Source organism: Streptopelia decaocto (genome assembly GCF_964273445.1).
Source record: "Streptopelia decaocto genome assembly, chromosome: 7".
NCBI classification, from domain to species: Eukaryota; Metazoa; Chordata; class Aves; order Columbiformes; family Columbidae; genus Streptopelia; species Streptopelia decaocto.
In genome coordinates this window covers 57,603,351-57,626,621 of record NC_138661.1, presented here as the reverse complement: position 1 = coordinate 57,626,621, position 23,271 = coordinate 57,603,351, and the positions used below count along the sequence as shown (strand labels likewise).

At 35.6% G+C, this 23,271-nt stretch overlaps 1 protein-coding gene across 12 annotated transcripts in view; it reads left to right on the top strand.

Moving 5' to 3' along the window:
* The window catches only part of SBF2 (SET binding factor 2), a 265,873-nt gene that overhangs the window by 202,918 nt on the left and 39,684 nt on the right, over positions 1 to 23,271 (top strand). For 6 of the 12 annotated variants that reach the window (XM_082059564.1, XM_082059561.1, XM_082059557.1 and 3 more), the window contains exons 18-27: positions 7,602 to 7,772; positions 9,329 to 9,591; positions 10,874 to 11,046; positions 11,301 to 11,374; positions 11,774 to 11,969; positions 13,149 to 13,276; positions 15,490 to 15,665; positions 16,567 to 16,718; positions 20,452 to 20,650; positions 22,689 to 22,885. In XM_082059564.1, the coding sequence (XP_081915690.1) occupies positions 7,602 to 7,772; positions 9,329 to 9,591; positions 10,874 to 11,046; positions 11,301 to 11,374; positions 11,774 to 11,969; positions 13,149 to 13,276; positions 15,490 to 15,665; positions 16,567 to 16,718; positions 20,452 to 20,650; positions 22,689 to 22,885 (1,729 nt within the window). The remainder of the gene's footprint in view (positions 1 to 7,601; positions 7,773 to 9,328; positions 9,592 to 10,873; positions 11,047 to 11,300; positions 11,375 to 11,773; positions 11,970 to 13,148; positions 13,277 to 15,489; positions 15,666 to 16,566; positions 16,719 to 20,451; positions 20,651 to 22,688; positions 22,886 to 23,271) is intronic. The other 6 variants (XM_082059560.1, XM_082059568.1, XM_082059565.1 and 3 more) reach the window with 2 other exon arrangements.

The window sequence follows — 23,271 nt, the reverse complement described above, 5'->3', positions numbered from 1 at the left end:
TTCCCACAAGCATTGGATTACATAATTTGTAACTATTCTTGATTCTACTTGAACTCATTTTCTAGCAATGATACAGAACTCTGGTTTGACTGCAGCAATTTTAATTTGGTTATAGCCTATCTCTCTACATTGTTGTTATTTCTAGGAGGGATTACAGTGTTACAGAAATACTGCTTCATTTAAAAACTTCACCATGAAAGAATTCCTGCTGGTTTAATTAAAATTTTTGGTAAAGCTTCTGACCTTGAAGCGAAGGAATGCAAATCTGAAGTAACTGAGTCCCATGCATTTTCCATATCTGTAAGTTCAGCTTCACCTCCTGATGAGTACCTCCTTATTCCAGTAGAATGGAACTTAATTTTCTTTGTTAAAATGCAATTTCTTTTCTTGAACTGAGTTTCATTGAGGCATTATCATCTGTCATGATTGGAGCAGCATTATTTTATGTTTTCAGAAGAGAGCAAATGCTTACAGATGATAGGGGAGATAAGTTGCTAATATATTTACGTATATCGCCTGCTTTTGTGGGAATTTCTGTATTGCCATTCCAGATATCTCACCAACCATTTAAACTGGGTTTGGCCAAAAATTTGGGGTGGCACAAAAGCTTTCCTGTCTTATAGTTTCCCCCTTCACTCAAACACATTATTATGCTCTCAATGATTCAAGCCCATAATTGAAGTTAGTATCTGCTACTGTTGTTTTCATCCACATCACTGCATTTTATCCTCTTGCTGTTTTATCTTTCATAATAGTTCCTACGGTTAAAATTCTTGTTAGGATCCTCATCTTCGCTCATTCACCACTAGCTTGCTGAGCTTGTGAATACCACATCAGCTCTTTGTCCTTAGTTCAAAACACTCCTGCCAGTAAGAATTTATTTGGCAGATGTTGTATCTCTCCTGTTCCTCATGCTATATCTGGATCCTGTGATTTGGCAGAAGAGCTCCTTATGGTATCCTGGTAATGCACTTGCATCCAGCACCTCCATAATAATTTTCTTTGCCTGTTGATGAGACTGGATCTTCATTTAGTCTTTTAAATTACTTCCTTCAGAGTGCAATAGATACAAGTTTCTCGTATGTTATTCTTCATCATATTGCTCTTCCCATTTTTGCCGATCCTCTCTGAATGATGTAGAATATATAATTTGTATTGCCAAGATAAAGTCTACTACTATTATATATATATTTATTATTAATTTGCAATTTATATTCTATATTATATTCTTATATCTTTCTGACTATTTTGCTGATCCTGTTCTTGAGGCCTACTTGAAGACTCTTCTTTTAACAGTTTCTTCAGATAAGGAAATGCTGTATACTGAGATAATTTCAGAGAGATTTTTACCACTGAAGATGGAGAAAGCTGAAGAAGGAAAACAGTAATTAAAGAAATACTAGAAGGAAGTGACAAAAGAACTTGAAAATAATTACTTTATTACTGTTTCGAGGATTACTGAGATGCTCTATGAACTGGGCTTTAAATTTCATATCAGGTCATCAATAAATCTAAGGACCACTCTCAGAATATAAATAAAAGCATAAACTCCTGAGATTTACGGGGTTGGTTGGTTGGTTTGTTTCTCAGCATAGAACCTGGAAAACAACTTTGTTGCTGGGAGATGCTCTTTGTGGGTAGAGCCAACACCACCATTCCAGTGCAGTCACCCGGGTGCACTCTCACTGCTGAACCAACTGATGCCAAAGGAATATGGTGACATTTTAGAAGATTTTCAAAATAGCTGTGTCACAATTTCAAAAACGATGCAGATGGATTCAGCACTGCAACTGAGAATTTGTGAAATCTTTAACTAATGGAATTAAATCTTGATGAATAGAATCATGGTAATCTCTATAACAAAATTAGATTTTTCAAAAATACTTTAATATTCTGTAGATAGGGGAAAAATCAACGTATTTCTTATCCACTGCTTGGAACTTAACCTTATTTAAAATTGCGAATTTCTGGTGTGAAAATATTTCTCACTTTCTTTTTTGCGGGTTCTGAACATTCTCCATTCAAGATTATTTTAGTTTCCTTAGTGTGTTCTGCATATAACAGAACTTTGTAAATCTTTTTGTAATCTCTTTGGAAATAGGAGAAGTATGTTTTTGTGCATTATATCTGTGTATTACCATATATCTGTCTCTCTTGACTCATCTATATAGAAATCACCAAGATATTCTGTATGGCTTTAAGTAATATATAGTAAATTATCTATGATCTTCAGGAAACTGGGATTAAAGTAGTTAGATGTTTAAGTCACTTTTGCCAGATAATGTATATAATAAATAAAGCTCCATCCAGAATTACATCCCAATTTTGTAAAATTCTAGAATTCTATTGCCCTCTGCTGGTTTAGTGTGCCTGTCTGTGATTTGGTAGCACTGAATTATAAGTAAGTTGGCCTTTCTTTTATTTTTCACGGTGAAATAATAGTAGATAAACAGTGTAATAAACCACTTTGCTACTCACACTTTGAAAGTATTTTAAAATCTGCATCAGTCTTGAGTCCAATCTTGTCTGGTGGCTTTCTAAAGTCAGCAGAGGTGGCAGATTGTTTTCTTGTTTGTTGCTGAGGTTTTCAGGCTGAGGAGCAGCCTGATTTAGTATTTTGATGGGTTGTTTTTGTTTGTTTGTTTTTCTAATACACTATCACTTTTTTAAAAAAACAAACAAACAAAATCAACAAACAACACAGACGCTTCACAATTCTTACTTTATGGTTTATGACCTTTCCCTGTATTTGTGTGTCCAGTACATGCAAGTATAATCTTATATTTTAGACCAAATGGGAAAACCATTTGTTGAATTGAATTTTTGTGCTGATATTATCCATGCAGTGCTCAGTCAAACTTGAAAACATATTCACACACACTTACACTTGTTTGAGTGTGTCCCATGACAAATAATGAAATTCATGCATTGTGTGATGCAGTGTTGTATGCAAGTTATATATAGACAAATAGGTCAATTTTTATAGGTTGATCCTGTGGAACTTCTTTGGAGTATTTTTGAACTTACCATATGTCTATGTGAACACAACATAGGTCTGAATGCAGGACTGGCACATAGAATATGTTCATGTGCAGAACTTGGTTTACATCCTCTTGGGGAGGAGCGGTGTGTTGCCTACAGTAAGTGGTACCTAGTCATGATATGCAATAGATGGTAATTGACTGAATGTGTATATAAACAGCTCCTAGATGGGGAGTAACTCTTTAAAGTAGCAGTGTCACGATGTCCTGCTTACACTTGCAGACTTCCAGGGCAAACCTTACCCAATAAGAGAGGGGAAGTTCTGTGTTCTCCTTTGGTATGCAAAGAAGATTGGTGGGTAATTTCCACGGTGTTGCAATAGCTTTCTCACAGAAATGAAGCCGATAACCCATAGCACAGGGATTCCTCGAAGAGCTGAGTGGGAATCTATTCTTTGCATTCAGCAGCAACCTCCTTCTCACCTCTCTTCCTTCCTCTTCTCACTAAAAATATCCAGAACGATAACCTAGGATATAAGTTGGAGGCAAAAATCCAGTGTACTTCTGAAGTAAACAGAATTTCTCTAAAAAATAGAGTACTATTGACATTGCCCCTTAATTTCCATAGCCAAGAGATGTGCAGCAAAATCCTGTGAGACAAGCAGTCTCAGGTATACTCATATTGTTTTTCTCTCTTTTTGTTTTGTATCTCTTTTTTCCAACTTCATAACTGGATCCTCTGGTTTGCTAGATAAGCTTGCTTTCTTGTTTACGCTTTTGTAGTGTGAAGGATAATGACTGATGAGTGATCAGCACAAAGTGTGCTTTTCCAGAAACAAGCAATCTAAATCATATAATGTCAGAGAGGCTCTTTGGGGACGTGCGCCTCACAGTAAGTTTTACATTCCTGGAGTCATTGCACATTTTTCACTGAGCCACCAAGTATCATTTTCAGAATCAGAAGTATCCAGTGTCAGGAAAATTCTAGGCAGGTATTATCCAGTGCCACTCAGTAAGGTGGAAATAATGGAAAGGTAATTCCTGAATTCAGGAAATTGCGTAGTCACACAGAGAGTCATTTGGGAGAGGAGTGCTTGAGTTTTTTGAGTGCCATTAGTCTACTGAGGGAACTCAGTGTCCTTTGCAGAAGTTAACTCATTTTCTGTTGGTTATTACTACTTACAGCTGAATGTTCATTTAAGTTATCATACAGACAACTTTCTGAGGTCTTTTTTAAGCTGTCAGCCCTTAAATCCTCCCTTATAAGTAGGAAATTCTTTTGCTGCCTCCTACATTCATTCTGTCTGGCAGAAATGAATTATTGGGACAGGGAGAAGGAACATAAATATCAGTATAGTTTAGCTGTCCTATGGAAAGATAGGTGGAGATTTGTTTTATATATGTAGGATTTCATGATGAAAAACACTGAACTACTGTTTTACTTAAACTGGAGAAATCCTGAGCAAATTCTTTTGAATAAACAGTAAACATTGGATATTAGATTAGTTTTCATTCTAGTGAAATGGACTGACTAAGCGTTCCCAGGGTAGAGAATATAGAAACTGTAAGTTTCATGGAATGCATGCGTTTGTACCAAGACATGGATTTTGACTGCACAGGAGCAGCAGTGCACTTTTTAAGGTTGGTATTCATATTGTTTTTTTACAAACAAACTGACTGAAACAAGCTGAGAATCCAAAGTGATGTTTCCCAAAATAACTGGCAGAGCTGAGCCTGGATCTACAAGTCCTGACTTTGATTCTGTGTTCTGGCCACTAGCAGGTTCTGCCATTTGTTTCAACACATACAGGTGATGAGGATAATGTTCATACTGCTTAGCTTTTTCATGGATTTTCTTTCATCCTTTTGTAAACAAACTATTTTTACTTTGCCTAGGAGTTACTGTCAGTGTTGATTTCTGTCCTTATATTTGAACATAAATCTCTATCCTTTAAAAATTGTGCTTTGTACATAGCTGTTAATGGTTTTAAATTATGAGCACAGGAAGAGCATTTAAAAGCCCCTCAGCTTTCCTGTCCTATCCTGTTTGTCCCCGTGTGAAAATCATTTGACTCATTTTTATTTCTGTAACACTGTTACTATGGATGCAGGGTTATGATTTTAAACTTTTTTTTGGGGTTGTGCCAAAGATAACCCGCTGTTCACGTAGTTTACACAGTTATCTGATTTGGGCTGAGGCATCAAAGGCAGCTGAGCAGGTTGATAGTAAAATCACTCCTTTGTGCAGCATTTACTACACAAATTGGCATGAGTTAGAGTTGAACAGACATTTACATGTTTTATTTGTTTTCTTGGGGGCTGTTTTTTGTTGTTGTTGGGATTTTGTTTGTTTGTGGTTTTGTGTTTTGTTTGTTTGGGGGTTTTTTAATGTGATATTCCCTTTTTGTAGCTGTATTCTGACTGAGAATTACTGCCAATGGAAAAAACAAAGAGTAAATAAAAGTATAAGTCATGGCTTTAGCAGTAGCTGTTGCTTTCAAGAGGTGTTATCCATATTTATATTCTGTGATTCACCTGTCATCCTCATTCCACTGTAACCAAGTTTTGTGCATCTGGATTTTTAGTTAAGTGAATGTTTGCACCAAATCCATTCTGTGAGCCCTGTGTTAATTACCACAGCTGAACAACCTAAGCTTTTTAAGCTAGCTGTGGGGACACCTACCAATGGCGAAAGATGTGAAATATGTACAGCTGTTAAAGGATAAAGATTACTCTAAAGGAGGTAGCTTTAAAGGAGGATAAGGGTAGTCCTCCTGTATGTTTTTTGTTTCAACATTTTCTCATTTTTTACAATTAAAAGACTCAATTTCATGTACAGTTAGTTGTCCTGCTAATTAACAGGCTTGATGTAGTAATGAATTAGCATATATTTTGTATGCCTGAGATGTTTTTCTAGGGATGCACAGCAGTCAGTACAAAGGTCAGCAGGACGCTGTTTGAGCTGTCTTGTGCTGAGATTTAACAGCTGGATCAAGCACGGGAGCTGCTCCTGTGCGATCAGTTCTCGCTTCCTGTGAGCCACCATACGCTGCATCCCAACTGAAACTTGGGAATCTGTTAACAAACCAGCCATCTTCTGTTTCAGTCTGTACTGAATAAACAAAGTCACATTTAATGTCATTTGAATCTTCCACACATTTAGATTTCTTACCAGGTTACCAAGAGATTTTGATTACATTCTTCATGATTAAATAAAAACTATATTTCTCAGTTTTTGATGGTTAATCGCAAGGAGGCATGTCAGTTGGATAAATTTTAGTAGCATGTCACATACCATTTCCTCAAACGTACCATTTCAAAGAACCTTCTCTTTGATAGGGAATGAATACATGGCACATGATCAGGACTTTTAGTTCATGATGTACTTGGAAGAGCATAGTGTGGAAAACACAGTTCGAAGAATTGCAAAACCAGAAATCTGTAAAACAGACTTTAAAATTTTCAGTTGTGATTTCCCAGCCTTCCAACTGAATGCCTGGGTGGCGACTGAGGAATTATTGTATTTACTGGCTGTTGTGTACAGTTGGTCAGTTATAAATATTAAATAGAGTAATACTTATGCTTTACAGGAAAGGGGTTTGCAATGTAATCATTAAATTAAATTTAAAGTCTAAATGTAGTGCATATTTCAGATACGGATAGGATAGTAGTCTGAGTGAAAGTCATTAAATGAGGCACCCAATGATGTACTTCATTATTCAGTTCTGCTGTAGAAATAATCATAAGCAGGTATTTAGGTTACCTGCCTTTTTGCTATATGCAGTATACAACACAGATTTTTTTTTGCGGCCTTTTTTTCAAAAAATAAGAATATATGATAATAAGATTTCATTCTTAATGATTCAGGTCATTGAAATAAATTTCCTTTCATTATATTTGGTTATCAAGAATATTAAACAACTCACTGGGATACCAGTGCTGCCTAAATAAATAGACCTACTTGAAAAAAATGGTGTGTTCATGAGAATTGCTGTAACAGTCCTGGTTTTGTTTGAGGCTTTATAGGAATCCAGACCCTTGTGGCTTCAAAAGAACATACCCAATTTACTACTCTTTCAGGAGCTGGATTATGGTTCAATAGTGCAATAGATAACAATGAAGAGAACAATTTATCTAAGCTGCAACAAATGCAGCTTATTAGAAGGACTCAGTTGCCACTTAAAAACATTTTAGATTTCATTACCACAGGTTCTGACTTTTAACTGAAATTAGAAATAATTTTCACCTGTTTGAATACTGATTTCTATGTGGTAGGGCCAGGTAATTAAAATACTGTATTTTGTTGGCAAGGAAAATGTGTTTTCTGTACTATCATAACAGAATTTTTCTTCTCGGGTCTCATTTTTCTGCTGAGAATCAAGAAAGTCATGTCTTGCCCTGGCATTCGAATTGTATACAAGCTTCCTCTGTGTTAATTTTTTAATGGCACAAAACTGGAGATAAATTCTCTTTCCCATATTGCAGTACAAAAGATGGTATATATTGCATATTTTAGTCTGTACATTTTTCTATATATGGATTTCAATACTCAAGCTGTAGCCTTTAAAGGAAATGAAATGACAGGACTAGTTTGTCAATTTTTCATGGTTTTGCTTTCAGAAATTAGCACCTGGAGTTAGTCAGTTTGCTTACACCTGTGTACAAGACCATCCTATCTGGACTAATCAACAGTTTTGGGAAACAACCTTTTATAGCAATGTGCAAAATCAAGTTCGCTCCCTCTACCTTACAGCCAAAGACGACAACCATGCAGTACAGTTCAGACAAAAGGTAGGAGAATATATTAAAGAAAATGTCAAAGTAGTATTTTTATTCACCCTTTAATTGTCTCCAAAGTTATAGAGACCTAAGTTATATTTCTCCAATTTTACATCTTTTCTTTTTGTTTTTGCCATATTAAGCAGCATACAATAACATGGAAAATAACAAAAATTCACATTTATCTGCAAAGCAGATGTTGCTCTTACAATTTTTCAAGCAACCACTTCTTTGTGTAATTTTCCACACTTTAAGATGTATGTATTTCCTGAGAGTAGTAACTTACTGTATAGCAATGTTATAAACTAGCAACAGTTCTATTACATGAACAACCTAAGCTAACAGCAGTTCCAGTGTCCACTGTTAGATTATTACCAAACCCTGGGGTGGTTTCTGTTGAATGGCACGTAGTCTGCTTTATTAAAATTGGAGAGATCTTCCAGAATACAAATTGTCTGTCTTAGTAGGAAGAAAGTACATCTCTAATGCAGAAATGAAAGTATAAAGGGAAGCCTTGCAGCATGCTACAGTAGGATCTTTTTCTTAAGAAGGAGCATGTACACATATTGAAGAACCATTTGTTATCGCTCTTCTTGAATGAAAATACAATTGCAACTATGTGACTGAAAAGTGTGTGCTACCCAGAGTCACACAGCATTGTAAAGAGAGGAAGTAAAATAGAGATATTCCAAGAAATGTAGGCAGAATGAAGTGCAAAGGCAAGTCAGACATATCAGGCATAAAGAGAAAAGTGCTGTAGGGTGGTGAATGGGGAGCCCCTTCCAATCTGACACTATGTAAAGAAAAATGTGAACAGTAGAACTTACAAAGCGGCATCTAATTTAACCCTCACATGTGTTTATATGGAAAATTAGCCCAACTTTAACTTAGTATGGAAAAAACATTTACAAGATACCTTGTCGTTTGATAATTTAACATCAGGCTTCAGGTCACTAATATCAGGTGCCAGATTCCTTTATTCTAATTTCCTCAGGCTATAATATAATTTGACCATATGCCATCTACCTAGTTGCTTCAAGAAAATGCTAGAATTGGACTCTGACATGTAAAAACATGAATGTTTCAGCTGGTCTGGAAACAATTGATATAAAAGCTTTCCTCACCTCAACATCCTCGGAATTTGGAGGATATCACCTGCATCAAGCAATGAGCTACATGTCATTTCTCAATCTGATTTATGCTTGTTCTTATGTGACCTACGTGGATAAGCTAAGGAGAACAGCTATATTAAAATCAGTAAACCACTCTGAAGAAACATGGAAGACCATACAGCAGAAAAAAGATCTTGAAGGAAGTTATGTTATTTAGATCTGTCCACATGGTGCTACTTGCATCTCTCAGTAAACTACCTTCAAACCTCAGTTATTATAATCATAATTCTCCTTAAACCCTATTGAGTGTATTTGCTTTTTCTTTTTAAAATAATGTATAGTTTAACTGAAGGAGTTTAATAAACATTTTAATGAAATTTTGACAAAACATTGGTTTTAAGTTATAGCTTTGTTATTTCTTCTGAGTCTTTATATTGCTTTCTATATGTCTTCTAGGAGAAAAATTCTGTAGGTCCAGACCAGGATAAGACAGCAATGGACCTGGCTGCTGAGCAGTTGCGATTGTGGCCAACTCTTAATAAACAAACGCAGCAGGAGCTAGTCCAGAATGAGGAAAGTACAGTTTTCAGTCAGGCCATTCATTTTGCTAACCTCATGGTCTACCTGCTAGTACCACTGGATACCAGTAAGAACAAGTTATTGAGAACATCAGCTACTGGTGACTGGGAGAGTGGAAGCAACAGTATTGTCACAAACAGGTGGGTAAACAAGTTCAGTGGTAATCAGTCAGAATGGGCCACAGTTTTCAAAAGCTTCTTGGTTTTCAGGACTTATTCTAAATACCAGATTATTTCAGTATTTTCTTTTCAAGTCGATTAATTAAAGAGAACAGAAGTCTAACATGATTCCTTTTAAATAACAGAACTTAATCTGGAGTAGTTTTCCACCATTTAAAGGAACATAAAAATTTTATTATCGCAGTAAGAATCTTTAATCTAGTAATGGAAATGTTTAAGACAAACATAGGGTATGGCTAGAAAGTAAAGAGCAGCCTAAAAGTTACTGTTAGTTTTTATATAAACTGAAAAAAAACAGTGTGTGAACCTAAAATCAAGAAAGCATTTGTACAGCATCCATAAAATCATCCATACAGCACCCATAAAATTTCTGTGCAACAGCTGCAAGGAAGAAAGGCACTGAGGTCAGAAAAAGCAAGAGGGCTAAGCCACTGTGGCAAAGGTTAAATTACTAAGGAGGAGGATGATGCCAGTTTACATTCCCTAGCATGCAAATCCAGGGCATTTCATAACAAGCCTTCCTCCCTCTCTATTTGTTGTCTTCATTATCGACTATGATCTGTCAGAATTCCCACCTGATAAAATAGTAGAACACTCCGTGAGAACACTGACATCAAGTGAAAGACAGGCAGGCTGTCAGTATCAGACTCCCCATGGCTACTCATTTCTGCTGACTAAACACCTCAAAACTCGGGCATTAGGACACGCTCAGTAGACAGGTTACAGTGTAGGTTGCCATGTGTGAATCTGGTCCTTGATATTGTTATGGAAGGCATTTTTAGACATGCAAAGTACATCTCCCACTGACTAGCCTGCATTTTTTATCTGATGCACAAAAAACGCATCTTATAGTCTTTTTAGCTTTTGTATGCTTTGCTCTGTCACCAAAGTATTTGTTTAATGTGTCTTTCTGTATGTAACTGGATATTTGTTTACCTTGGCCTGCAAACAATGTACTTGATTCTATGAAGAGAAGACATAGAGCTCACTTCCAGGCAGCCTTTTTTTCTCTTGTAGGCATGTCTGTGCTGGACTCATGGAAGGAAAGTTCTCCATGCAGTTCTGACAGCGTTAATGGCATTGAAAATACGGTGTAATTGTGGTACCTCCATATGCTTTTAGCAAAGTTTATATACTGTAACAAGAAAAGAAGCCCACAGCTTGTCTGTCTCTAGCCAGGTATCACATGTGCCTCACCAGCTGAATTTTTCACACTTGAAATTCCTTTTGTTTATGTACACAGTATTGCAGGCAGTGTTGCAGACAGTTATGACACCGAAAGTGGATTTGAGGACTCTGAGAACAATGATGTTGCAAACGCAGTTGTACGCTTTATCACCAGATTTATTGACAAGGTTTGCACGGAGAGCGGAGTTACACAGGATCACATCAAGAGTCTTCATTGCATGATACCAGGTAAGAATTGTGACTAAAAAATTGTTTGTAGTCCTTTTTAATTCTTTTCCTAGTGAGATAAATGCACTTTTTAGCTTCATTTACTTTCAGTGAAGTTAGATGGTTAGATTTCTTTTCTAGACTGTAATTGCTGTTGAATTTCAAATAGTTATTCCCTTGTTGTTTAAATTTGAGAATTTCAGAATATCAGGGTTTTAATTAAAGGTTAACTTGCATATTATATGAGACTTGTTTATGGTATTACTGCTTTCCAGGCATTGTAGCAATGCACATAGAGACCTTGGAGGCTGTCCATCGTGAGAGTAGGCGGCTTCCACCAATACAGAAGGCAAGTATTATGAAACATATTTGTATTCTTTACAAGTATTAGAATCATGCAATTTAGTCATCTTTTTTCCCCCCTCATAATGTTAGGAGGAAACATCAAAACACTGAAAGAAAATTTCCACCAGTGATTAAAGTGTTTGGCTTTGGTCTCACGAAATATGAACTTATGAATGTAGTAGAGCCAAACTTCTGACCATAAACAAGTTGTTGCGTGCCCACTCTTTTTTTGAGATCCATTTCTCTTAGTTGCGTCCAAACTCCATCTCCCTTCTTTGTGCTCAGTCTCTTAACAATTTTGTTTTGAAGCTTTTGTTTAGCTTTTTAAGCTATATACTGTAACTAGACTGAGGTATAACACTGGTATCACCATTACACTAACACTTTCATTTATTTGCATCAGCCCAAAATTCTACGACCAGCTTTACTGCCAGGAGAAGAATTTGTTTGTGAAGGTCTCCGTGTGCTACTCGATCCTGATGGCAGAGAGGAAGCTACAGGAGGACTGCTTGGAGGTCCTCACATCCTCCCTGCTGAAGGAGCTTTGTTCCTTACTACTTATCGAATTATATTTAAAGGCACTCCTCATGATCAACTGGGTAAGAAAAATTAAACAGTGATAACTGTATTCCTACAGATAAGCAGGACTTTGAGCTGGCCTATCCACCTATTCAAGCATCAATGTCAAAATGTATATACCTCGCAGTATAATTTTTCATGTTGATCAGATAAGAGTAATCTCTTAATATAGCTTTTATCACTAGATGAAAGTGTGATTGATTTTGATTTTACATTTAACTTAACTAGAACTTATTTCTTTAGATGAGGCATTAGACGCAAAGTGTTTGTTTATTCCTGTATATTGGTAGGTACTTAGAGTGCTGTGATTTATGTAATATAAAATCATAATATGTACTTGTCTTAGAGGAAACTTCAGTAGACTGTCACTTCGTATTATGGGCTTTTACAGACTACGTAAAGTTAGAGACAGAAGTAAGGACATTCCTGACCACACTTCAGTAATTTCCATAGACTTTCTGTTTTGAATGGACAAAATGCTTAGTATCTTTATATCTCAGTTCCATCTGTAGAGTTAGTGTAGTAATGCTGCTTTACAGAACAATGTTTGTAAGCTTCTTCACCTCTAAGAGAGAACATATACACTGTGTGAGAACTGCAGCTTCCATTACCCCTAGCTTTTCATTAAACAGTTTTTTTCAGCCACCAGAAGTGTGTTAAATGATAAATACTGAGTTAGCATTCTCCCTAAAATGATTATTAACAAATTCAGTATTCTATTTAATATGTAATAGAAATAACTCTTCTGAATGGCAAATTTTCGTATTTTGCCATCTGCCATTTCTAAGCAGATTGTTGTTCAGAAGTATGAATTTATTGTGGAAGGTTCATGGTCATATGTAAAATATCAGTGTATGTAATTTGTTGTTTATAAATTTTATCATGCAGTCTGAAATTCGAATGAGCTTAAAAGTGTTTCTTCACCCCCTACCAACATAGATTTTGGAGGTGCATTTCTATTGTGTAGAAAGACTCAGAATGGAGGAGATTATTTTTCTAATAATCCCAGCTGAAATTAATCTGAAATTCAGATTACAAGTAATACTTTAGGAATTTACCAATTGAAATTAATTCTGTACCATTATTTTCATGTTGCTTTGTACCTACTCATTCCTGTCTATTCAAAGTACAATGTGATCAAACCAGATCTGATTCTCTGATCTAACAAGTATCTGTAAATACAATGTTATGGCCCTCAGTTGGAGAGCAGACGGTGATCCGGAGCTTTCCTATTGCATCTGTTACGAAGGAGAAGAAAATCACTATACAGAACCAACTGCAGCAGAGTATGCAGGAAGGACTGCAGATCACTTCAGCTACCTTTCAGGTAAAAGGAAGTTTTGTAAAAATTTATGTGACAACAAAGCTCAAGATATTTATGAGCAGCGCTTTGTCTTGGTGTTTGTGAAGAGTTCAGTTTTCTGCCCTGTGAAGTCAATACAGAACACAGTTCTTTCATAGAAACACTGGCATTTCTTAGCCCACTTTATATTTACAGAGGGTTACCATTTTTATATTTGATTTTTTTTTTACTCATTTCCCCCTCCCCCCCACCTTTCTATTTTATATCCATTAATGGATTATGTGGGTTCCAAAATCTCTTCATGTGAGTAAGAGACCTGGGCAGGCCAGTGGATAAATGCTTTTCTCTTTCCTCCAGCTGTATGTAAAGAGTATACAAAACCTATAAATATTGCTTTCTTCTCAATACTTGTCACTTTACCAGCTTCCTGTAAAAATCCATGGCAGAAGGTCATGGTGCATCTCACATGGAAGCTGTACTTTCAGGAATCTTTAGGGTAACCACCAGAACCAAAGAGCCTCTGTATATCCAGGTGGTTTTCTGTCTGTGGGATCCCCCTCAGTGTGTTCAGCAGGAGCGTGTACTGCAGGGCCATCGACAGAGCTGCACTTTTAAGAATTAACACTCATGAATTCTTCCCTAAATGTTTCTTCTTGATAGTGATCTTAACTGGGGTCAAACCCTAAGAGGTGGAAAGTTGAAGGTGAAGAATTTCATATCATGGACTGAAAGCAGACTGCAGTACTTAAGATATTTAATATTTTGTTGGGTTGGCTGACTGCAGAAGTATGTTTTCATTGTGAACAGTAACTCTCGTATTTGAAAGCATAATAAAATAGATCATCAGCATTTTTCTAGTTCCTTACAGTAAAGGACATTATTTAGCTAATCATCCTTCAATATCCTGTTCAAAAGCACAACTGAGTAAAACAAGAGAAATAAAAGTTATTTTTGTGGACTTTTGAGAGGACTTCATGAGGACTTTTATTTTCCAGAATTGTTTTTACCAGAATAGTTAGCATGCTTCAATGATGTGCTAAATACAGACACAGCTCAGTGTTTTTAGTGCTGGATTCTGGTCAAACATCATCTTTGCTTTTGTTTAGAATAGTTTTCTATTAGGTTATGAGAACAAAAACAATCAGCAAACAGTTACTTTCTGGTCCTTTTGTTACAGCTAGAATTCAATGCAGTGTGAAATAGCCCCTCCTCTTTGTTTATTAATTATGACTTTTAGAATGTTTTGGCTGCAGTTATTTTATTTAATATCTTTAAAATTTCAAATCACTGTAACCCCCAAAAGATTCAAGGCTCCATTCAAGGAGGTCCTAGAACAACAGAGTTATTAGTCATTTGGAAAATATTTACAAAACAAGTGGAATTAAAAAAGCAATGATGAAATCCACCTTCTAGATGGCAAACAAAAGACACTCAAAAGGTGTATGCATATGCACTCAGAAATAAAGCTCTGGGATATTTCTTAGTTTGCATTTCGCAAATTCTTAAAGTTCTTTTGGGCCCTTTTTACGGATTCCCTATTTTCTCTCTATTTTCTTCCCCTGCCTCATCACCCCACTTGCTGATGTCATTGATGTCATTCTTTTGGCTGAGGATGATGGGATGGGATTTTTTATTTTTCTTTCCTCAAACCTTTCAAAAAGCATTTTTAGTGGATTGGATGGATCAATATTGAATAGCACAAGGTTAGTTCTTTATTAAGGATCAGATTTTACTATTACATTTCTATACTTTGCAAGATGAGGCAAAAATTGGAATGACTAAGTAATGAAAATATAATGGTTGTGATGTATGAGTGCTGGAATTGTTGGTTTGGTGAGAGTCTTTGAAGTGCATTACCAACCTGAGTTCCCAGTATACAGGCTGAGCTGGCAGAGTATTTCCAAGCTAAGCTGTCCCACATGACTAGTGTTTGAACGGTTGGAGATGGCTTAGTGCCAGCACTACTGCTTGCACTTACCAACATATTTTGTGTTTGATATTCTGAGAATTCTAGATGCTTTAGTATGAGGACATAAATGTAAAAATTAAATTAAATAATAATAAACTGTGTAATATCCATCAAAATCAGTAAGATATATGTACATGTATTTGTTTTTTCCAATGGGCATAGTAATGCATAAATATGGGGATTTTGCTGATCTGTTTTAGGATCTTTTAATTTCTTTAATTCTATTTTTTTTTTGCCATTTCTAACATGTCATGTTTTTAATATGCAGTTAATTAAAGTAGCATTTGATGAAGAAGTAAGTCCTGAAGTGGTGGAAATATTTAAGAAACAATTAATGAAGTTCCGTTATCCTCAATCTATCTTCAGCACTTTTGCATTTGCAGCTGGGCAAACAGCACCACAGATAATTTTACCAAAACAAAAAGAAAAGAACACTTCATTCCGGTATAGTCATTATTATTTTATTACTGATGTTCTTGTTTAGTATTAGTCAAATGCATTGAACAATCTGACAGCTTTGCGGAAATGCAGATTATTCAAGCAGCTTTCAGGAAAGTCAAAATAACTGATAGCTATTCTGCATCTTTTTATATTTATTGAATAAAAGATTAGTATAGGAATGTATTACCCAATTTTCTGGCTGCAGTGAATTTGAACAAGTTTGTCATTGCATTTTGAAACACATACAATGTAAGTAGCATCTTCAGCTATGCAAATTATGCCAAAATAAAACCCAGATTTCTTGTGTACTACTTCATAGGTTAATAACCTAATGTGAGTTGGAATTAATTTTACCCTTAGTGCAGTCTGTACAGTTGTCCTAGTGGTTTTTAATCTAAAGTTTGAGCTTTGTGTCCTCTTTTGAAGTTTTTGTTATACATTAATTTTTACTAGACTAGATTTTTACTAGATCATTAGTCTGTTCGAGAGTGGTAGTTCCTGTGATTCTGTGTTGATTATTGCATTATTGACACAGGAAAGCAGAATCCCAGGCTAGTCAGGGAATCTTAAAACTTTAAGGTGATTTTTCTTTCCTGCCTTTACTTTGTCAACTTTGTAGATTTATCACATTGCTAGCAAAATACAAATACCTAAAGAAAGATGATGGCTGCTTATTCGTTGCCATTAGACAGACACAAATTTCTCTCAAAATAGTATAATTGGCATTTAAAAATTAGTATAGGACATCATTTTTCTGGAGGTTACAATTTTTGTTATTACATTAAATGAAAAATTGTTAAATGCATTTTATTTGCGTAAGTGGGTTCATCATAACAATCTGTACATGCTATTGGAGAGACACATATGCATTTTTCCAAATATTTTTGTTGCTGTGAATTTACAGTACCTTCTCAAAAAGCATTGTGAAAGGAGCAAAGCGTGCTGGGAAGATGACAATTGGACGACAATATTTATTAAAGAAGAAGACGGGCACAATAGTGGAAGAAAGAGGGAATCGCCCAGGCTGGAATGAAGATGATGATATCTCTGGTAATGGTAACGCCTTTTTTTTTTTCCGTGTTGGTTGATAACTGCATCCTGTTATGCTTCCATTCCAACGTATTGAATAAGTAGTATCTTTAAGAAGAAATTGCAGAGTCTTCCTTGACCGGAAGGAGGAAGGTTACAAATATGTACATTAAATAACTGTTTTCTTTTGTGATGATGAGGCAAAAGAGGAAGTTCATTCATTGGTAAAGCAAAATACTAGGTAATTATTTTTTAGTTATCAAACTATTTTAAGATAGTATCTTTTTATCATTTTTTACATCATAATAACGTAGATGGAACAGCACAGAAGTGTGCTGTAGCTTCCATTTGTCGTTAGACGTCATGACATCTGGAGTTAGTCTATGATAAGAAAGCAGTAACTGGTGAGATTCAAGAAAGAGCAGATACTGTGGGAGACCTTTGTGGATGCGGAAGTGGCAAACGGTTTCCGAAAGCAGCGGAAGTCATTACTACTGAGAGTACCATTGTTCCAAGTTTTGGTTGAAAGGATTTGGGGACAGAAGGTAGAAAGTGATTTTCGTGTAATGCTGTGGAGTTTGACTTTCTTCCAAATACTTCTTTTTCTACCATGTGCTGCTGTCAGTAAATCCTTATCTGGACCAGTGCTAATTTATAATAAACCACTAGAGGGAACCAGATTCTCCTGTACGTAAACAGGTATTGTTTTGTCATACCATTCTTTTTTTTTTAAAAAAAAAAACCCAAGCATTTCAGATAATGAAGTGTTTATCAGACATCACTAATTTCTTCAAAACATCAAACAAGCCAGATTTTCCTTTTGAATATTTGGTCAGTGAACAAGGCAACTTAGGTGACTTATGAATAGATATATAAAAATTGCCTGAAGCAGGACTGTGTTACTGCTCTGTCTCCATAATGGAGGAAGGCCATTCCAGGAAAGCTAAAAAATATTGATTTTCTTCTTTCATTCCAGATGGTGGGAAAAAGGGCAGAAAGGAAGGATTACAAAACACAGAATGTCTTTACAGTGCTGAAAAATTATGTTCTAAATTGAATTTTCAGCATCTTCCTTAAGTGCTGAGTTAATATGCATTCTGATGTTGCAGATTCTTTGGGACAGAAGCAATTCTGCAGTCTGTATCTTTGTGATTGTTGGATCATTTTGTCTTTCACCCAGAGACACCAAGCACAATCATATCTGTGTGTTCATACTTCTCTTGATGATGAAGAAATTTTAAGAGTTTTTGCACTGCTGATGTACAAAACAACTATATTCTTCCATGAACACAGGTGTTATATGAACATTAGTGATAGTCACTTTTTTCCTTCCCTAACAAACAACCAAAAATGTGAATTGTGGGGCTTCCTACCTGCTGGTTTCCAGATGTTGTGATGGGGAATGTAACAGTTGGTTTTTTCTCTCCATGCTACTCTGACAGCTCAGGTATAGTCAGCTGACAACAGTAGTGACTATTTCAGACACAGGAAATTTGCTATTTAATCCCTGCAATTTCTTCTGTATTGACTTCTGTGAATGACTTTTTGTTTGCAAGTCTCAAAAAACTGAAGTATGGGAAACTATGCAGCTATACCAGCAATGAAGCAGATGTGAACTATCTGCAGCAGGTGTCTTAAAAAAAGAAATGTTAAAGACAGGGTTGGAAGGAACTTCAGGAGATCATGTGCTCCATCTCTCTGCCCCAAGGCAAGATCAACATACTGAATCTGTTCCTCAGAGATGTTTACCTAAACTTTTCTTAGACGCTTTCAAAGATGAAGGTTCCACAATTCTAGGCAATTTGTACATATGCTTTAACCATCCTTAATGCTGGAGAAAACCAATAAACTTTCTGATATTCAGGACTAAACATTTCCTTGCCATAAATTAAAGCCTTCAGTTCTTACTCTGCCACCATATACATATAGAAGAGATTATTCCTTCATTTTGATTGCAGTAATTAATGTACTTAGGGTCTACTGTAATATTTCTCTGTTCTTTTCTAGTTGTTTAATATCTGCAGTTCCTTCAGTTCTTTGTTTATTAGGTCTTGGTAGATTGCTGATCATCTTCATTGCTCTTTTCTCAGCCCTCTTTAGCTGGTTCACATGTAACCTGCAATGTGATTTCCAAAACTGGGCACAGAACTCTAGTTATTAGTTGTTGCTAATAAACACCTAATTTCCCTCTGATTCCTCCCCATCTTTTTGTGTTCAGAGTTTAGAATCTTGTTACTGCTAAATTCTGTTTACTATAGGTGACCATACTGTTGTGTTCCATAAAATAGGAGACTGTAAAATCCACTTTTACAAACAATAAACAGGAACAGTAAAATAGAGGGATTATTCCTCTTCTTCTCAAAATCATTTTTTTAAAAAAATCCAACTTGAGACAGCAAAATATCTTCATTTCCCTTTTCAGGTTAGAGAAACCAATATGAGCTCTTACCTCTAGCTTTTTACACACAGGAGATGTTTTGCAAATTCTGATCACCAACATACCTGCTTTCATGAGAGAAAAATGCATTTAGAAAAAAATATTTTTAAAAATGCACCCTCATCTTATCTGAGTCAGTAATAGCTTTCCATTCAAAATTGTTAAATCCTTGTAAATGTTTTGTAACTTCTTTCTTATCATGACAAATAGGAAAACACAGAAAAAATAGGAGGTATCCGCAGCCTTGAACTCTTTATTATTTAGGTTAAATAGAAAACTATTGATTTTGTTTGATAAGCTGCAGTGGCAATAGAATTAATCATTTAGCTCTTATGCTAAGAAGCAAAAAACGTGTATAGGAGTTCTACTCTTGTAAATTCTGAATATTGTCTACTGCCAGTAATATTTTAGTCGTATCATAATTTTTATTTTTTTTAATAATTTTAATTTCCAGTTTTGTAAAGTCCTGTTTTAAATTTAAATCCTTATATACTTTTCAGTGCTTCATTCCTGAAGAAATACTTCCCCTCATATGCACGCATTTCGATGTTTGAGGTGGTAGCAAGTAACTGATACATGCTGTGAACAGTAAATCTGCTGTTGGAAGTATTTTCAAATAGCTGGAAGTGTCAATACCAGGCAGGTGGCAGGTTTTGTACAGAGACCTTGCTTGACTTGGATTTCAGTGTAGTTTGAACTTGTGATGGTTTTTAGCTCTCATGGTTAAAGGTTTTTCTGCTTTGGAAAGTGCAGCTGATGTGCATGGCTGAAGGAAGCTGCTGTTTGACATTGAAACTGAGGCATTAAGCAACCAGCACTCATCAGTTGTGAAATTATGACACAAAACCATGTTTTTCTGTTTGAACTAAGCCTTAAAAAGGTTGTTACATCTTTTGAAGATAGTTTAAGAGAATTGCGAGGTCTATTTTATTGTGGATGTTTAATGGATTTATGTGCACATTTTTCTTTCTTCTGTCTTGTGTACATCTCTGTATAGCAGTTATGAGTTTAACAGGTTTTCATAAATTGTTGAAAGTTTATCTGCCTTTGGTTCAGTTCAAATGAGTAGATGAGATTACATTATCCAGGATTTTAGCGAGGGAGTTGTCAGCGATGCCAATGACAAGTGAAGTAGGTAACTGTGTGATATATTCAGATTTCCTGACTAAAATATTATTTTATTGCTTATAGTTTCTATAAACTGTTGTTTGTATTGGTTCTTGTAATTCGTCACTGACTGTAAGACAAACTAATACTTTGTTCTGTTTTCTGTATAACTGCTGGCCTCCCAAATAGCAAACTCTTAAAGATGTTTAACGTCAGTTTCAGATGACAGCGAGCTGCACACAAGCGGTACCCTAAAAGCATCAGAAAAATCAACAATGGAGCAATTAGTAGAAAGAGCCTGTTTCAGAGACTACCAACGTTTGGGACTAGGGACCATCAGCAGTAACTCTTCTCGCTCAAAAACAGAATACTTAAGGATAACTGCACTGAACAGGATGTATTCCCTTTGCAGGAGGTGAGTCTACCAGTTCAGTCAAGTAGTTGAAAATTAAGATGGCATAACACACATACCACATGGTATATCCATTTAAGCAACTTATTCTGAGAAAATTTTTGTTTACAGTAGGAGTGTTCAACCAATAACCTTGAAGCTATTTGTATTCTGCTCAGAGATTTGTCTCCCGGTGGCTGTGTATGTATTCATTAGATTCAGAAAGAGTGCCAGCAATGGTAGCCGGGAGTCGGCTTTCAGAGCTGCCCCAGAAGCTCTGTCAGACAACACAAGCCTTCCTTCCTAGGTTCTCCCTATAGCCCATGGAAAGAGAGCGCCCCTGGGACTTTTGGAAGAAACGAACCTAGATACTCGGGATTGCCTTCCAAAGGAGTTTCTCTCTCTTGGCTTTCTACACTGATGTCTAAATCATTGGCCTATTTTTCAGCTTTCTGACTTGGCAAACAAAGTTAGCTGGTAGAACTCACTCTCTTGGTATGGTTTCTGGAAATTGTTGTGTGGGTACTGGAAATTATTTGTCATATATTTGCATATAAAATCTATTCTTTTCCTAAATAAAAAAAGCAAGCCTCAGAAACAATTATACATAACTCTTTTCTTCAAATAAAAAACATGTTTTTAAAATTGAATTAATGAAGGTATCTACACTGCTTTAAGAGTTTTCCTCAGGTGCTGAAAGCCACATTCTCTGTTTTAACACATGAATGTTACTAATTGCTTTTTTGTTCCAAAAGCTAATGTAGTTAGCTACCACTACCCACAAAACTTGTTTTTAATGTAAAAGCATATCTGCCTGACTGATATCAGAAGGGCATTTGCATTCTCTAAAGCCAGTTTTGGCCAGTCATTGCTTTCATTATGGATAATGAAATCACCATTTCTTCATGGAAGAAGGGCACATAAGAAAATACTAGGTCCTTTCTTGTTTTCTGACTTATCTAGAGTAACAGACTAACAACTGGTTTTGTTCAACCACCATCGAGTACAACACAAACGAAGGGATTAAATCTGTGCATTTTTGTTATGCTTTGAACATTATGCAGACAACTCGTTCTTCCCCTAAACCCACCAGTTTTTAATATTCTATAGGATTTTTTTGAAAATATAATTAATATCTGAGCGGATTAAAAACTTCAGTATATAAATACTTATCTAATGCCATATTAATTTTGTTACTGTGTTTTAAGAGGTAGATCATAAATATTAAGGTAGATGGATTATGTTTGAGGGCAGTTCAATAAATGTCAAAGAACTGAACTTACAGGAACAGTGTATATTGTAGAGGAACAAAGTTGTTTAGTAACTTTTTAGTAACTTTGCCCTGCTTCTTGTCTTAGTTTCTTCTTAACATATGATATTGGCACTTGGATAGTTTTTAGAAAATAATCTTTCATATTGCTTGAAGCCTTCTTTCACTAATAGGGCCATAACTACCATCTTGCTGGGTTTTCTATTTTTAAAGCTATTGTATCAGTGAATTTGTTATTCTCTCAGTGTATTGTAGTGTTTTTAAAAGTACACAAAAATGCAGTTTGAAATACAGCGTTCCAAGGAATCTGACTGTAAAATTTAAATGTATTTTGACATAAACCAAAAACTATTGTTTTAGTTGTGATACTCTAGGCAATCTAACATTCTTTCCTTTCAGTTCTCATATTTCATCTACAAGTGTCAAAACAAAACTAGTGCATCATTTGCATGACTCAGAATTCTCTTTTCTGTCATGCTAAAAAATATGGCTTCATTATACTGGCAGAAAAGAGATATACTAAGAAGAAATATATTACCAAATCAAATATAACCTTAAATGGAGACTAGTAATGATAGCCTTATAAATTTTTCATAATTAAGGTTGTTTTTAAAATGTAGTTTTCTTTACAGATTAATGTATTTTTTAGGATTGGACGAAAAATGAGAGTTACTAATTAAAAATTTAGGTGTATTTTCTTTAAGATGTATATTCAGCTTGTAATTTTAGGAATGTTTTTCACTGATTACAATTTTGAAAGCGATTTTAACTCTTATTCATTTGCCGATACAGTTACCCTGGGCTCCTGGTAGTACCTCAGTCTGTCCAAGACAGCAGTCTGCAGAGAGTTGCTCGCTGTTACCGCCACAATCGCCTGCCAGTTGTCTGTTGGAAGAACACTAAAAACAGTACCCTTCTACTTAGATCTGGCGGCTTTCATGGAAAAGGTGTTGTTGGCCTCTTCAAATCCCAAAACACACATACTACATGTGAGTTGATGCAGTTAGGCTTTCTGCATAAGTAATATTAGATAGAAATACTTATTTTTCTAGAGGAAATCAGTGATACAATTGAATCAGAAGTCTCAGGATATGAATGGTTTTCTGATATTTTATTAGTTCAGTTTAATTACTGTATGTCAAGAAGCAGATTCTGAATGGTATGAAAGTGATTTAAAAATGTCAATGAATAATTTGAAAGATAATATATGTACCAAAGTCTTTGTTAAAAGCTGGCATCTGCTAAATTCAACCCAAATTTCCCCTGTTTACCTTAAATTGTCTTTTTCCGTTGCACCAGTTTATGTAAGGAGTGTATGTTTTCCCTCTTAGTAGAGAGGTTTATATAAAATATGAGCGAGAGAGCATAACCCACT